We start from the raw sequence: 15,429 nt of genomic DNA on the forward strand, positions 1-15,429 counted from the left end.
CACTGCAATGAGAAGCCCGCGCACCGCAAGGAAGAGTAGCGCCCGCTCACCACAACTAGAGAAAGCCCATGCGCAGCAACGAAGACCCAACGCAGCCAAAAATAGATAAATAAACAAACAAACAAATAAATAAATAAAAGACTATGGTCTAAAAAAATTAAAAAATATAATAGTGCATATTTACTGACATAAACACACCCTCAAGTCCCGTCTTTCATTCCTGCTTTATTTTTCTCAGTAGCTCTTACCACCATTTAAAATACTATATATTTTACTTCCTTAGGTTTAAGTTGTCTGTTTTCCCCCATTAGAATGTAAGCTTTATGATAGCAGAGGATTTGTTTCGTTCACTGCTGTCTTCCCCAGACCCAGGGTAGTACCTGGAACATAGTAGATGCTCAGTGAATGCTTCTGAATGAATAACGTGAAAGTTGTAACTCGTGATCATTTGGCCCCTGATTTTAATATAAATACAAATAGTTGCGTTTTATTTTACAGGGTTATTTTAGATTATAAGTAGAATTAAATCACATTGTTTAAAATGGGGATTTATCTATTCACCAAAAACCTCAGAATTTGTACTAGAAATGTGCATAGTGCATTGGAAGTTATGCAGCTAACTCAGTAATGCAATGCTGTTATCACATGAAAGGAATTTTGAAATTCTCTGCTAAATATCACTCAGGAAATTGGTGGAATATCTAAAAGCACATTTTTTTTAAACTTTAAATGTGAATTATCTTCAGACTAACCCAAAGATATCCTGAAATGTCATTACCCAGTTTGACCAGATTTAGCAGAAATGACTTTTCATTGTTATAAAAAGAAAATCTATTCTGACTAATATTTGCCACCTTAAAGAATATTAAAAGAATATGCTATAAAATCTAAAGTAATTCCTCTGAAGGAATGTCAGCGTATAGGTGCAAGCATGTTTTAATTTTTAATCATATTATGTTACAAATATTTTTATTTAAAATTTCTAGCATCTGAACTACGTACACTTTTAGTTTTAAAACACATGGCTCTTATTTCTTTAAGCAATATGTAAGATAATAGAAAAGGGTATGCAACTTGACCAGCCATTTTATGAACTAGATCTTTCAAAACAACAGCTCTAATGCCAAATTGCCTGCAGTATTCTCTCCAGGACAAGAAACATACAAATAAAAAGCAATCTAGTCAGTGAACATCACAGACTTGTTTGCAAGCTATCTTTGGGCTGATGTAGTGCATAAATTACGTCTGTACAAGACTGACATATGTGCCTATTCCCCCCTTTTATTTCAGAGCATTGGGGAGTCGACAATGTCTGTTGTGTTAAATCAGCTGCTTCCCATGATTAAGCCTTCGAACCAGAGGACTAATGATGACTACAGCCCCGAAGAGCTGCTGGTCCTCCTGATATATATTTATTCTGTCAGTGGAGAGTTCTCAGTGGACAAAGACCTGGGTGAAGGTGAAGAAAAAGTGAAGAAAGCGTTGGCTCAAGTCTTTTGTGAGGAGTCTGAATTGTCACCTTTGCTGCAAAAAATCACAGGTGAGTGTTTAACAAAAATAGAGGACATAAACATCACTGATACCGAAAACAGATTTAAAAATAAAGGCATTTGGAAATAGGATGTAACCATCTTCATTGGAGTTGTTCCGAATTTCATGAGGCCTGATGAATGCTAGCCAGCCTTTCGGATTAGAGGTTTTTGTTGTAGGTTTTTTTTTTTATTCCAGTTGTGGTAGGGAAATGGCCTTCTAGTTGCTTGTCAGTATTCATATTCTTAGAGCCTAAGCCTTGTTAAAATAGCGGAATACTCACAGGGTGTAATATCTTTAAGGAAAAATAAAATGATGTGCATCCATCCTATTCAAAGGATTTCTGTTGACATATTCTCTTTGAGATTGTCATTTCAAACTTAAAAACAAAAACAAAAAACCTGTTTCCCTAAGATGTTGTAAAGTGTTATAGGATGAAAATTGCCATTTTCAAGAACAGTTTCATATTTTGACTTCTCATATTTCATCTTGAATCTGAATTAATTGGTACTATCCAAAATAATCCCCAAACATCCCAGTAAAGTAGGCTGTTGATTTGGGGGAAGTACCTAATTAAATATCCTAAAATCTAACCATTTTCACTTCTAGTAAGAACTGTGGTATAACTTACGGAGATATTCATTTGTGTTGTTTCATATCAAATTCAATATTCTTTATATTTTGTGTAAAGCTTATTGCTAGTAGTGTGGATTGAGCCTGGGCCTGTTTGAGAGTGAGAAGTTATTAAAACTTACATGTAAAACGTAAATACTTTAAAAACATACCAGGTTGCCATTCATTCATGGATATGTGTGTATGGGTGCATGTAGACCTCTCCACTGGGGAAGGCTCAACTGAGGGAGGTTACATATAAACTGACTTTTCCTCCTGTCCCCTGTCCTGCCTCCCTGGGCGGGGCACCCAGCTTTCTCAGAAGCAGGCTGTGTCTCTGTCCACCTGAGCATCCCGTGCATGTGTGCTTTCCTTTGTGCCCACTGCTGACCTTTCCTGTGTCTGGTCATGGAAAACGAAACCCTGACAAGATGGAAACCGAATGAACTTCCCACAGAAATGAAACATTTCCTTGCCAAGTACAGAACCTGCTTGCCAACTTAAAATCTACGTAAGGAAAACTTGTGGGAGTTGTTCCCATTTCATAGGGTACAGCACTGAGTGTGATTTCATGTGTGTGTTTGGCTATAAATGAATATTGACTTAGAAAGACTTAATATGGTTTATATAGAGCTTAGAACAGTGATTTGATTCAAAGTCAATTTGAACACTAGGAGAGTATAATTGGAAGTTATTCTTAACACACATAATTCCAGAAACAGACAACAAAGATGGTGTGTTCTAACGAGGGTGTTTGGATAGCTTTCTGCAGCGTTAGTGTGTTACTCTATTATTTTGAGAATTGAGGTCAAGCAGTCAGTGTTCATTCAATATTCGCTCAAGGTGTTTATTGACCCAGAATTTCATTCTTTATTGGTTTCTCTGTTTTATGATTGCTCAGGATATTGCATTTTCTTGCTTTTAAATGTGATTTCACGTTTAAAAACACTTCTGTACATTTGTGTTTATATTAGGAAAATTTGTAAAGTTAGCAGTTGAAGGTAAAAAAAAATACGAATTTGTGGAAATTTTAGTGTATCTTTAAATTTTGGAGACATCTTATTTTATAATACAAAGTATATATTCCTACCTAGATTAGCTTTGTTTTTTTTAATTTATTTTTTATACATCTTTACTGGAGTATAATTGCTTCACAATTCTGTGTTAGTTTCTGTTGTACAGCAAAGTGAATCAGCCATATGCATACATATATCCCCATATCCCCTCCCTCTTGAGCCTCCCTCCGACCCTCCCTATCCCATGTCTCTAGGTCATCACAAAGCACTGAGCTGATCTCCCTGTGCTATGCTGCTGCTTCCCACTAGCTATCTATTTTACATTTGGTAGTATATATATGTCGATGCTACTCTCACTTCGCCCCAGCTTCCCACCCCACCTCTCGTGTCCTCAAGTCTATTCTCTGTGTCTGTATCTTTATTCCTGCCCCTGACAGTAGGTTCATCAGTACCATTTTTTTAAAACTCCATATATATGCATTAGTATTTGTTTTTGTCTTTCTGACTTCACTCTGTATGACAGAGTCTAGGTCCATCCACCTCACTACAAATAACTCAATTTCGTTTCTTTTTATGGCTGAGTAATATTCCATTGTATACATGTGCCACATCTTCTTTATCCATTCATCTGACGATTGACATTTAGGTTGCTTCCATGTCCTGGCTATTGTAAATAGTGCTACTGTGGACATTGTGGTACATGTCTCTTTTTGAATTATGGTTTTCTCAGGGTATATACCTAATGGTGGGATTGCTGGGTCATATGGTAGTTCTATTTTTAGTTTTTTAAGGAACCTCCATACTGTTCTCCATAGTGGCTGTATCAATTTACATTCCCATCAACAGTGCAAGAGGGTTCCCTTTTCACCACACTCTCTCCAGCATTTATTGTTTCTAGATGTTTTGATAATGGCCATTTTGACCAGTTTGAGGTGATACCTCATGGTAGTTTTGATTTGCATTTCTCTAATAGTGATATTGAGCATCTTTTCACATGCCTCTTGGCCATCTGTATGTCTTCTTTGATGAAATGTCTGTTTAGGTCTTCTGCCCAGTTTTTAATTGTGTTGTTAGTTTTTTTGATATTGAGCTCCCTGAGCTGTTTATATATTCTGGAGATTAATCCTTTGTCAGTTGCTTCATTTGCAAATAGTTTCTCCCACTCTGAGGGTTGTCTTTTCGTCTTGTCTGTGGTTTCCTTCCTTTGCTGTGTAAAAGCTTTTAAGTTTCATTAGGTCCCATTTGTTCATTTTTTGTTTTTATTTTCATTACTCTAGGAGGTGGGTCAAAAAAGAACTTGCTGTGGCTTGTATCAAAGAGTGTTTTTCCTATGTTTTATAGTGTCCAGTCTTACATTTAGGTATTTAATCCATTTGGAGCTTATTTTTGTGTATGGTGTTAGGGAGTGTTCTAATTTCATTTTTTACATATAACTGTCTAGTTTTCCTAGCACCACTTATTGAAGAGGCTGTCTTTTCTCCATTGTATGTTCTTGCCTCCTTTGCCATAAATTAGGTGACCACATGTGTGTGGGTTTGTCTCTGGGCTTTCTATCCTGTACCATTGATGTATATTTCTGTTTTTGTGCCAGTACCACACTGTCTTGATTACTGTAGCTTTGTAGTATAGTCTGAAGTCCAGGAGCTTGATTCCTCCAGCTCTGTTTTTCTTTCTCAAGATTGCTTTGGCTATTTGGGGTCTTTTATGTTTCCATACAAGTTGTGAAATTTTTTGTTCTAATCCTGTGAAGAATGCCCTAGATTAGATTTGGATGTACAGTTCAAACAGGGTGGATAAGATGTGCTACTTAGACTTAACATAAGTCAACTTGCCAGTGGAACACACATGCATTGATCAACACTTGTGGACACCAAAAGGACTTGATTTCTGAAGGTAGATTTTTACTTGGCCAGTATAGACATGCCCCTTATTAAGTATGTTGAAAAGTCACGTGTCCTGAGAAGTAGGGTTTATGTTTACAGTTAGCTGCTGAAGACAATGTTTAATCTACATCTGAGGATAAGGAGTAATAGGATAACATTGAGGCAGTGGTGACTCAGTCTTGTAGAATAGGATGGAATACTCAGTATGTACTGGAAGAATTGAATTGTCTTCCAAATGTGCTTAGCCTTTCATGGAACCAGGTTAGTTTGGCTTTTACCATGAACTTGCCCACAGTGTTGCACTTATGTTATTCCAGTTTATAATCTCAGCTTACTTGCTACTGGTTGGCAGAAATTACTTTATGTCTTGTGGACATTTTGTGGTTGATGAGATTTAGTTTAAAAGTACTATTGAAAATAAGCAATCAAGATAAGAATTCTACTTTTTATATAATGCTGTAATTTTACTAATCTTAACTGTTGATAGAATCAAGAAATCAATACTTCTTCTGTACTAAAAATTAAGCACTCAACTGCTAAGTGATAGAACCAGGATTTGAACCTTCTGGATCTTGAGCCCATGTCTTTAAACATGGAATTCCAAACCTGCCACAGGCTCACTTCCGTAACCACTGCATATTGTATTCTGTAACTTATGCTTGCTTAAACTTATTGTTTTATGCCATGCATGCTCACTTTCTGAACAGTGAATTAATATTTGGTTAATATTATAGATATTACTTGTGCTTTTGAATCTGTCTATAATAGCTACTTATAGGAGTTTCCTCATACCTTCCTATTTTGGTGCATGTATCCTCTTTGTTTCTCCATTGCTATAAAGAAATTAAAATATTGTATCTAGTCACAGAAATCTATTGGTTGTCTAGCTTTCTAAAACAGGAGTAGCAAACTTAAATTCCTTTTATTTCAGTAATACCTCTCGACAGTAATTACCCTATATTTAAAATTCATATTTCCTTTTATATGTTAAAAATGTAATTTACTTTTGATAGTTTCTTTCGTTTCTCTCTATTCTTCCCTTTTATGGAAAGGGCAATGAGAAATTGTGTTCGGCAAAGCAAAGCAAAACTTAAGCATGGTCAACGGCAACGTATTATTTTCTTTTTAATAGGTACTCTTGGGGAGAGTGGTGGGCAAAAACTCTTTTCTACTCACACAAAATAACAAGGGTTGGCTCTCAGGGTGTCAGGGATGGGAGCTGTAAAAAGAAAATTGGTACGGCCTAAATGTGTCATTTAGTGTTGTGCTTTCTCAGTCTTGCTAAGTTCAAAGAGAGTATCAGTTTCCATATATGTTAGTATTTGCATGGCAGTCACAAGAGAAAACAAACGAAAACCATTTGAACTTTCTGCAGAGTATGAAATCAAAACACTCATTTCAAAGATCTGTGCAAATGTGGACTATCGTCATACAGGGAGCTATGTCAGAAAAAGCATAGGCTTAGAGCAGAAATCCTTTACTCAAAAGTCCTGGCTCTGTCATTTCCTAGCAATGTGTGTTAGTGGGCACATTACCACCTCTGAACCTTGATAATAAATATAAGCGCCCTACTGACCACTCATGATTTTCCTGAGAATAAAATGATGTGATGTGTGTGAGCTAATTTTTGATCCATAGAGCACTGTAATAGGTAATTTTTTTTCCATTGCTGTTATTATTTTGATGGCATCTAGCTGTCATATAGGGCAGTGCTTCCCAGCCTTTTTAACGCTGTTTTGCACACAGGCAGTAAGAATGTTTGCAGAGTCTACTGAGGTAAGTGGACAGGCTGGTGTGGCCGGGGGCAAGCAGCAGCAGGGGCTTGATCACTCCAGGCCCTACCCGCCAGACCTGTGAACTGAAGCAGCAGTTGGCACACCTGTAAACTATTAAGGGCAAATCAGTGCTCTAAGGTATGTTGGTCAGGAGGCTCTGGAATCCGGAAACAAAGAAAAACAAAACTTGCATATGGTTTTTGACACCCACAACTCTTGGAAAACAATTTTTTTGGTAAACAATTTTTATATTACTCATTAACTTATGTCCCTGAATTTCTATAGTGTCTTTAAAGATCAGGTCAATAAGAGCTAGATCTGTTTAGTTAGGTTCAGTGTAATGCTAGGGAATGAAAGATTCAAAATACCTAAGAACTCTAGATTCAAGAGAGAGGCATGATAATACCACAGAAACTGTAATTTATATTTATTAGATTCTTATTTTACTTCCTGTTGATAATTTGGGATTATCAATTTCTGTATTATATTAGGATTGTACCTGGATATATGTAATGGAAAATTTACAAGATTAGCTTAAATAATAAATAAAAATAAATAGGGATTCATTTTTTTTCTCAGCAGGAAGTTAAGAGACAGGCAGCGGAACTCACACTCCTTTTGGCTTCCTTCCTTCCTCCCTTTCTTCCTTTTTTTCCTGTCAGTATATTTCATCATCATGGTCATGAGGTGGACACTCCTCTTCCATGTATTGTGTCCCTGCTTTAGGCAAGGAGGGAGGAAGGATGAAAGTAAAAGGAATATACTAGTGGTGTCTGCCCTTTTTTACATTAGGGGAACCATAGCTTTGTGGAAGTCCTACCCAGAAGACTTGTAATCGTTGCCTAGAACTGGGTTTCATGACCACCTCTGGCTACCAGAGAATCTGATGAATATTTTTAACTGGGCACATATTGGTCATGAACAAAGTCAGGGTTCTGTTAAAAGAAAGAAGGTGAGAGTGGGCATTATGTAAGAAACTTGAATTTGCTGCAGTTATTATTATAGGCTTCCCTGACAGAGGAAATTCTAAGGCAATATAATATACTGTGAGATGGAGTGATGCCCCGGGTGCAGTTAAAGTATTAGTTTTCTTTTACAATATATACTGAAAAAACACACTATCGTGTGCTAGTATCATTGGACTTATAGCGCAAGTATTTTAAACGTATCAGTATTCATTGAACATGTCTATGTATCTGGCATTATTCTCTCTGAGCATAGAAACCCTGGGGGCGGCAGTGGTGGAGTAAAGGCTCTGAGCACAGGATTTGGAGTCAGGTGGGAATATCAGGTAATAGCAGCATTTTAATATCTGATAATCCTAGATAATACTATAGTGTTCAAAGTGCTTTTGTAAACAGTATCGCCTTTGATCTGAAAAGAATATGTACGTTTGAACCCATAAACTTATATGCCTAAAAAATTATACCCCAAATATCTGAGCTCAAATGAAATATATCTATAATGCTGAGTTCTCTTTAAGACAGTTTACTCACAAATATACTGCTAGTTTTTCAAACATGGTTTGGAGCGGAGAATATAAAATTGTATATAAACTTGGAAATAGGAGAGTTGCAGTTTTCCCTGTGTTTCCATTTTTTCCATGGCAGTTCCCTCCCTAATAAACCTTTTGTCTTTAGGTAAAACCCAGGTACACTTTGGGGAGGTCCCATAGTTGCCTGGGTTTTTGTAATAGGTGTAAAGACTCATAAGGCAGGGCTTCCCTGGTGGCGCAGTGGTTGAGAGTCCGCCTGCCGATGCGGGGGACAAGGGTTCATGCCCTGGTCTGGAAAGATCCCACATGCCACGGAGTGGCTGGGCCCGTGAGCCATGGCCACTGGGCCTGCGCGTCCGGAGCCTGTGCTCCGCAGCGGGAGAGGCCACAACAGTTAGAGGCCTGCGTACCAAAAAAAGAAAAAAAAAAAAACTCATAAGGCATATATTATTATGTTTTATGAATGGAAAGGTTCTCAACAATTATCCGGTTTATTCGTTTTGCACAAGAGAAAATCAGTGCCCCAATAGGTTGACTAATTTGCCTCAAACCACCAACCAATGGCCTATCCAGTGCAAGGATGGAACTCAAGACTGTGTTTTCTGATTCCCAGTCCAGAATTCTTTTTACTAGACCAGTGATTCCCAACCTTTGTCTCATGGATCCCTGGGAAAATCTAGGAGTTAGGACAAAAGGTTCACTCCTGTGTGTGTGCTCTGTGCTTCATCCATATACTCAGTATTACTCTTCACATATAAATATACAAATATTTGTAGATATAATTGTAATTTATAAAATAGAAATTCATTTAAAGATATTGCTGAAGCTATAGAATTTTTCCTTTGTATCTTTTAGGTAACAGATGCCAAAAACATAATTATAAGATATCCCCATACTTTAAAAATGTTTGAAATCATGAGTTGCAATAGGAGTCTCAAACACAAATGCTTACAGGGACCAGCAACTAATATAAATAAGTAAAGTAGGTTAGGTTTTGGAAAAACAACAGTGAAAGTACAGTGATAATTAGCAAAAGATAGTTGGTCTTAATAAAGGGGGCAGTAGGGAGTGGTGATGACTATGTCAAACTGGAGATCCTCTAATTGTTTCCAGGAGAGCATGAGTCTAATATTGCCAATCTCTCAAGAAATCAGGAATCTGAGGGTTTTTTTTAATATTCTTAATTAACCAAATTTAAAAAGCTGGCTCATTTTCTAAAACGCTGCATGAGTCAAAGAGATCTTATTGAAGGGCAGAATTCAGCCTGTAGGCTTCCAGGTTGCCATCTTTATACTAGAGTTTAGTATCTAGTATACAACCCAGCATACAGGTTGCAATCTTTATACTAGGTACTCCCTCAGGTATTGATTACAGAGAAAAGCGTTTAAATCTCTAATACTTACTAGAAATCTGAAAGATCTATAGGCAGATGAAATTAGATACTACAGTTCGGTCAGAAAGCAAAGGAAAGGACCTAGTGGCCTCCTTTTTTGACTTTTTTTAACTAAAAGGAAAAAAAATCACATTTGTTTACATTTTAATCTGGCATGAGTTTACCAGTGAAGTAGCATAGGTTTTCCTTCCAAATAGATCCTGTAAAGATACCATATATAAGTGGAAGTAGACTTCCCACAGAACTCTGTATATTGGATGGAAAATGCTGGGAAGCAATTTTGGGTTTAATATTAGCAAGACAACTTAGGAAAATAAAGCCAGCCAGCAAGTCTGACTCACCCCCATGAGAAGAGCTTCCCAGCACAGGGAACTGACACTGAGACTTGTGTCAGTAGGAATTTTACTAAGACATTTTAGGACTTTAAAATATTACGGTGTGAAAAGTCAGTTCTGTGGAAAGGATGGTGCATAAGTTCTCCTCAAATTCTGGGAAGATGATATTTTTCTAGCTAGATCCATAGTTGTGCTTCCTTTGCTATGTAATTCTCAAAACTTTGGCATAAAACAATGGCAGGATTCCTGTTATTCTAACTGGAATAATCTGAACTTCACATTGATTGGGATAAAATGTATAAATTACCTTCATGATGCACCATGATTTTTAAAATCATCTTTAACTTTTTTAAAGTTTTGATTTTAAGGGACCTTATTTCCTAAGTTTTTTCTTCTCTATTCCTTCCCACTTGTCTTTTGCCCTGTTTAAGATCAACCATGGATAATAAATGAGGGAAGGCAGGTCCAGTTTGGAAAGCACTGTTCTTAGGGACACTGAAGGTAAGAATAGTCTAGTGAGCTCTGAACCAATATCCACTTACATTCCTGTGAAAATCTAACAGAGGACTTCGAATGAGAAGGAGCTGAGAATTTATTTTCAATGGCTTGTGGAAGGTAGCTTATGGTACTTTCAGGTCTGCTTTCCAGTGGAAAGCATATATATCTACTCTTATCTCCTTAGTAAGACAAAGCCACATTCTACAACCAAGAGTACAAATCTATTTGCAATGATTTTTTTTCTTTTTCTTTTTTTTTTTTTCTTTTTGCGGTACTCGGACCTCTCACTGCTGTGGCCTCTCCTGTTGTGGAGCACAGGCTCCTGACGCGCAGGCCCAGCGGCCATGGCTCACGGGCCCAGCCGCTCCGCGGCATGTGAGATCTTCCCGGACCGGGGCACGAACCCATGTCCCCTGCATCAGCAGGTGGACCCCCAACCACTGCGCCACCAAAGAAGCCCGCAATGATTTATTTTTGACAGCTTTCCTCTTTTGAAAAAGTTCAGGTAAACATACACCATATAAAATTATTATTGCTATTTATGGCTGCCACTTTATTATGAAAACTTTCATCTCCATCAACACAAGGCATAGACGTTTTGTTTATTACGTTAGTAGAGCTATGTCTTTCAAACAAAGCATTTTTCATCATTGGTCAAGTACTTTCCCAGCCTTGTAGAAAGTCAGTCTTCTTTGTAAAATATAAAGCACTTCCCAACAAAGAATTGTAAAAGATGAGGAACTAATGAGAATTTCTCCTCCTGTGCTTCCTTTACTCTGTCACCTCTGCATTCTTTCCTCCTCTCACAGCTTTCCCTCAGTAATTCATCAAATATGCATTTCTGCAGATTTCTGCTCCTAGGGGCACTATTTCAATTGAAAAATAGTTTTCAAGATTTCAGAAATCTTTCCCTTGAAAAGTTGTTCCTTGGACCTTGAGGACTGCCAATGACAAAGGATGTTGCTGTGGTAACTAGAAGGGTGATCCTAAAAGTTCATTGCCAGCCTTCATGTTACCCACACTTGAATGAAAACTTCAGTTCATTACAGTAGGTGACAGTGTACAAAACCATGACTGCAGAATCCACTCACTCAGCTGAAAGAGGACTTCAGGATGCAGGGGAAAATTCATTTCAGCAAAGATTCTGCCTCACTTCTTGGTTCTAGTTTATGGATTCTCAGTTATTGTGGCATTCCAGTATTAGACTTTTCATTAAGGTGTATACCTTCATTTCTAGTGTTTCAGATTTCTTGTTTCAGGGCTGCCAAAACAAAACAAAAGAAAAGCTTTAAAGGCTTGTTTTCTATTATGGTTTGTAACACTGTTTGGTATAATAGGGTCTATTTTTCCTCTTGATTTCTAAGATTTCTGCTGGAAACTCTAATGAAAAACATATGTCTGCCCTAAATCACTCCCATGAGAAATGTTGGAACTGTTACATTTAGTTTTACTGTCCAACATATTAAAATAGTTAACCACAGCACATATTACAAAACAGCTATATCAAGTGAAGTTTACAATGTTTAGTTCATATTTAAAATATATCACAAGCTGTGTATAAAAATATTTAGAGCTGCCTATTAAGGTATCTAACCAGTTATGTAATTTTGCAAAAATATTAAGAGATCACTACAAATTACTTTCTCAAGTACTTAATTTTTCCATACCAGCTCATAAAAACAGTCATCCTCAACTAAGACACTGGAACGTATCTTCTTGCAGTGGTATTTATAGATGCACAAATGCAGAGACAGACTGTCCATGTCGTTAAGTTTTATGTCTGCACACGGTGCCAATAGTAATAATTGTGTGTGTGACAGAGAGATTAATACTTGCTGGTTCTTATTAACTGCACATTAGACTATAAATTTCTCAGTCATGAAAGAGAACAAGTGGAATGCATGGAATACAGGGTAATTTTCTTAAACACATAGCTCTGGATCAGATAGGAGTGATTGGGTGGTATGGTTGAAAAGAGCACAGACGGGAAGGGGCCTGGTGTTTATTCCTAAATATGCCCATAGGTGTGTAACCTGAAAGTAAGTCACTTAGCTTCCTTTGGACTCAGGATCCTTATCATAAAATGAGAGCTTTATTAGGTGAATCTCAGGTCTCTTCTTTCACTACCATTCTATGGTTCTAGCTTCTTTTGCTTTTTATTTTTATTGGAATCAGTGTACTCCCTTCCCTACCTCTAAATCAGCTCCTCCTCAATACCTTTCTATCTTTTCCATGCTATCACTGTCATCTCAGGAGGGAAGCAATGGACTCATTGACTCAACCTCAGCTCCTAGAGAGCAGCCCAGCTCTGTTTCCTTTGAGATGCTGTTTACAGCTCTCCAAAAATGCTCCCTGTTCTTCCATGGCCTTCCCTCTAAAATCCCTGACTCCACGCCTGCCCACACATTTATACTGCCTGCTGATACCAGGTTAACATTCTTAAATTTAATTTTCTATTTTAATATCTTTAAGGTTTTTCCTCCACTATTACAGTCATACGTTCTCCTTATAGAAAATTTGGAAATGTCAAGAACAGTGTAGAAGAAGCCACATACAATTTTATTGAATATTGATGAAAAGCAGATACTTGCCATTTGTTTTCATCTTTTGTGAATTGCCGGCTCATGGTCTTTTCCTTTTCTCCTACTGATTATTAATTTTATTCTTAATGATTTTGAATCAGAGCATTTGTATTATTAAGGTTATTAATACTTAGTCATATATTTTGCTAGCATGTCTTCCTAGTTGGTATTTGCAGTTCATATTTGCTTATACGGCAAGTCTGGAGACAGAGCTCTATTTAGGAATTTTGGGGGAGGGGCTCCAACAGTGTGATTGGGACTCTCTGCATCTTTTAAGCTTCTAAGTATTGACCTCATTCTTTTCTATCACAGCTGCCTCTGTGTGACCTCTCTCCCTCCCAGACATTCCTGGCTTATGTCATTCCAGAATAGCAACTCAGGAAAAGAGAGAGCTTTTTTTCTTCCAGGGGTTGTAGATCAATCCTAGGAAACGAAGCTGACTGTCACTGTTACTGATCCACTCACTGTTGCCAGGGGAATGGGGCTCTCTTTGGCCAAGCTGAGTCCTGTGTTCATAGCTGTGTTGGGAGTGAGCAGGAGGGAGGTCGGGGCAGGGATTTGCAGAAATGGGCGGTGGGCTGTGATCGACAGTCCAGCACTGCCATTTAACATAGGGTCTGGAGTAATTCCACAGAGGAAGGGATACTGATGTACAAAAGCTAGATATGTCCACCATGAGAACATTCACTAATAAACCAGTTTTATTTCTTTATATTTAACTAATACATCTTGGGCTTCCCTGGTGGCGCAGTGGTTGAGAGTCCGCCTGCTGCTGCAGGGGACACGGGTTCGTGCCCCGGTCCGGGAAGATCCCACATGCCGCGGAGCGGCTGGGCCTGTGAGCCATGGCCGCTGAGCCTGCGCGTCCGGAGCCTGTGCTCCGCAGCGGGAGAGGCCACAACAGTGAGAGGCCCATGTACCGCAAAAAAAAATTTAAATAAATAAATTAATTAATAATACATCTTATCTTCTCCCTCTTGTGTTTTGTATTTTGCCTGTAAATGGATAAAGATGTCATCGGCACCAGAATAATTGCTTCAAGAGTAGGTATTTGTATGCCTAAAAATAATTGTCTGGAATTTTCACTAATGTTTTAGAAAACAGCATCAGAACAACTGTGGACTAAGGGAATTCTTAGAACTCAAGCTGCTTGCACCATGCAATTGCCCCTCAACACTCGAGTAGCAGTAATTGTGCCTGTCATGCATGGCTGTGTAATTATATATAATTCTTTGAATATAAGAATTAGAAGGGCAGAGATTGTCATCTGGATGAATTTTAGAGCTCCATTCATATATATGTGTTCCTTAAAATATTTATAATCGGATTTTCTTCCCTGATGACAGCCATATACTTGTTCACTGTAGTATAGTTGGAAGATCTTTTGCTCTTTAATAAACACAGAATAAAATTTAAAATTACCTATGAACCCACTACCCAGAGAAATCTACTGTTAGTACTTTGATATGTATTTGGTGATCTGTTTATTGGTAAGTGGAAATTCAGATCCCATATATGCGTCCCAAGTGAATATAGCAGGTGAGATTTTGTTTTAAATGTGTTTTTTAGTTTATCCGTTAAGGTCAGAGTGCCTAGGATAAATAGGGCCCCAGGTATAATGTCACATACGGTTTCTGAAACTAACATTGGAAAGATGGTTGTTGAGAATGTTGGTTCTGAATCCATGTCCCAAGTTCTAAGAGACGTTATCCCTCAAAAGTCAGATTACCCTTAATCAGAACATAAAGGAGAATACTCTAAGCCAGAAAGGAGGTTCATTAGGACCTTGGGTAGGAGGAAAAACACTTAGGTACAAGTAGTTCAGCCTAGAATTGTGGCAGAAGAAAATTAAAGAGAGACACAACAGGCTCTAGGCTCTGACTTATAATTTTATTATGTGAGAAGAGAAGATTAATATTTTAAAAACCAGGAGGAGAACATATGTGTACAACCATGGTGATACTCATTTGTATTTTGAAATTTAGTTGTAAATGTAACCAAGAACGTAATTCCCATAGAAGCCTGACTCTTTTCTGCCTTCGGGTGTTGCCTGTTTCTTCTGTGCTTAGCACCTGGACTGAATTGGTCCCAAAAGGATTGGTAATTTTCCCTGAAGTGTTTATGAAATGAAGCCGCCTTCTGCTTTTTTTTCCTTTCATTTTAAACACAAGACATATGCCTGCACCTATTCGTCAAGCTCTTGAGTTGTTGCCAACCTGACAGAGAGCCATCTGGAAAAGGAAACTGTTAGGGTGCAATGTTCATTAACAATTTACATTTTCCAACATGTAAAATGCTTAATTCTAGATG

General features: G+C 37.8%; 1 protein-coding gene across 1 annotated transcript in view; it reads left to right on the forward strand.

Annotated features, from left to right (window-relative positions):
• The window catches only part of SCFD2 (sec1 family domain containing 2), a 394,218-nt gene that overhangs the window by 170,618 nt on the left and 208,171 nt on the right, over positions 1 to 15,429 (forward strand). The window contains exon 5 of the mRNA XM_024746720.1: positions 1,291 to 1,540. Within this exon, the coding sequence (XP_024602488.1) occupies positions 1,291 to 1,540 (250 nt within the window). The remainder of the gene's footprint in view (positions 1 to 1,290; positions 1,541 to 15,429) is intronic.

The sequence above is a fragment of the Neophocaena asiaeorientalis genome, unplaced genomic scaffold (assembly GCF_003031525.2).
Source record: "Neophocaena asiaeorientalis asiaeorientalis breed wild unplaced genomic scaffold, Neophocaena_asiaeorientalis_V1.1 scaffold19, whole genome shotgun sequence".
Taxonomy (NCBI): domain Eukaryota; kingdom Metazoa; phylum Chordata; class Mammalia; order Artiodactyla; family Phocoenidae; genus Neophocaena; species Neophocaena asiaeorientalis.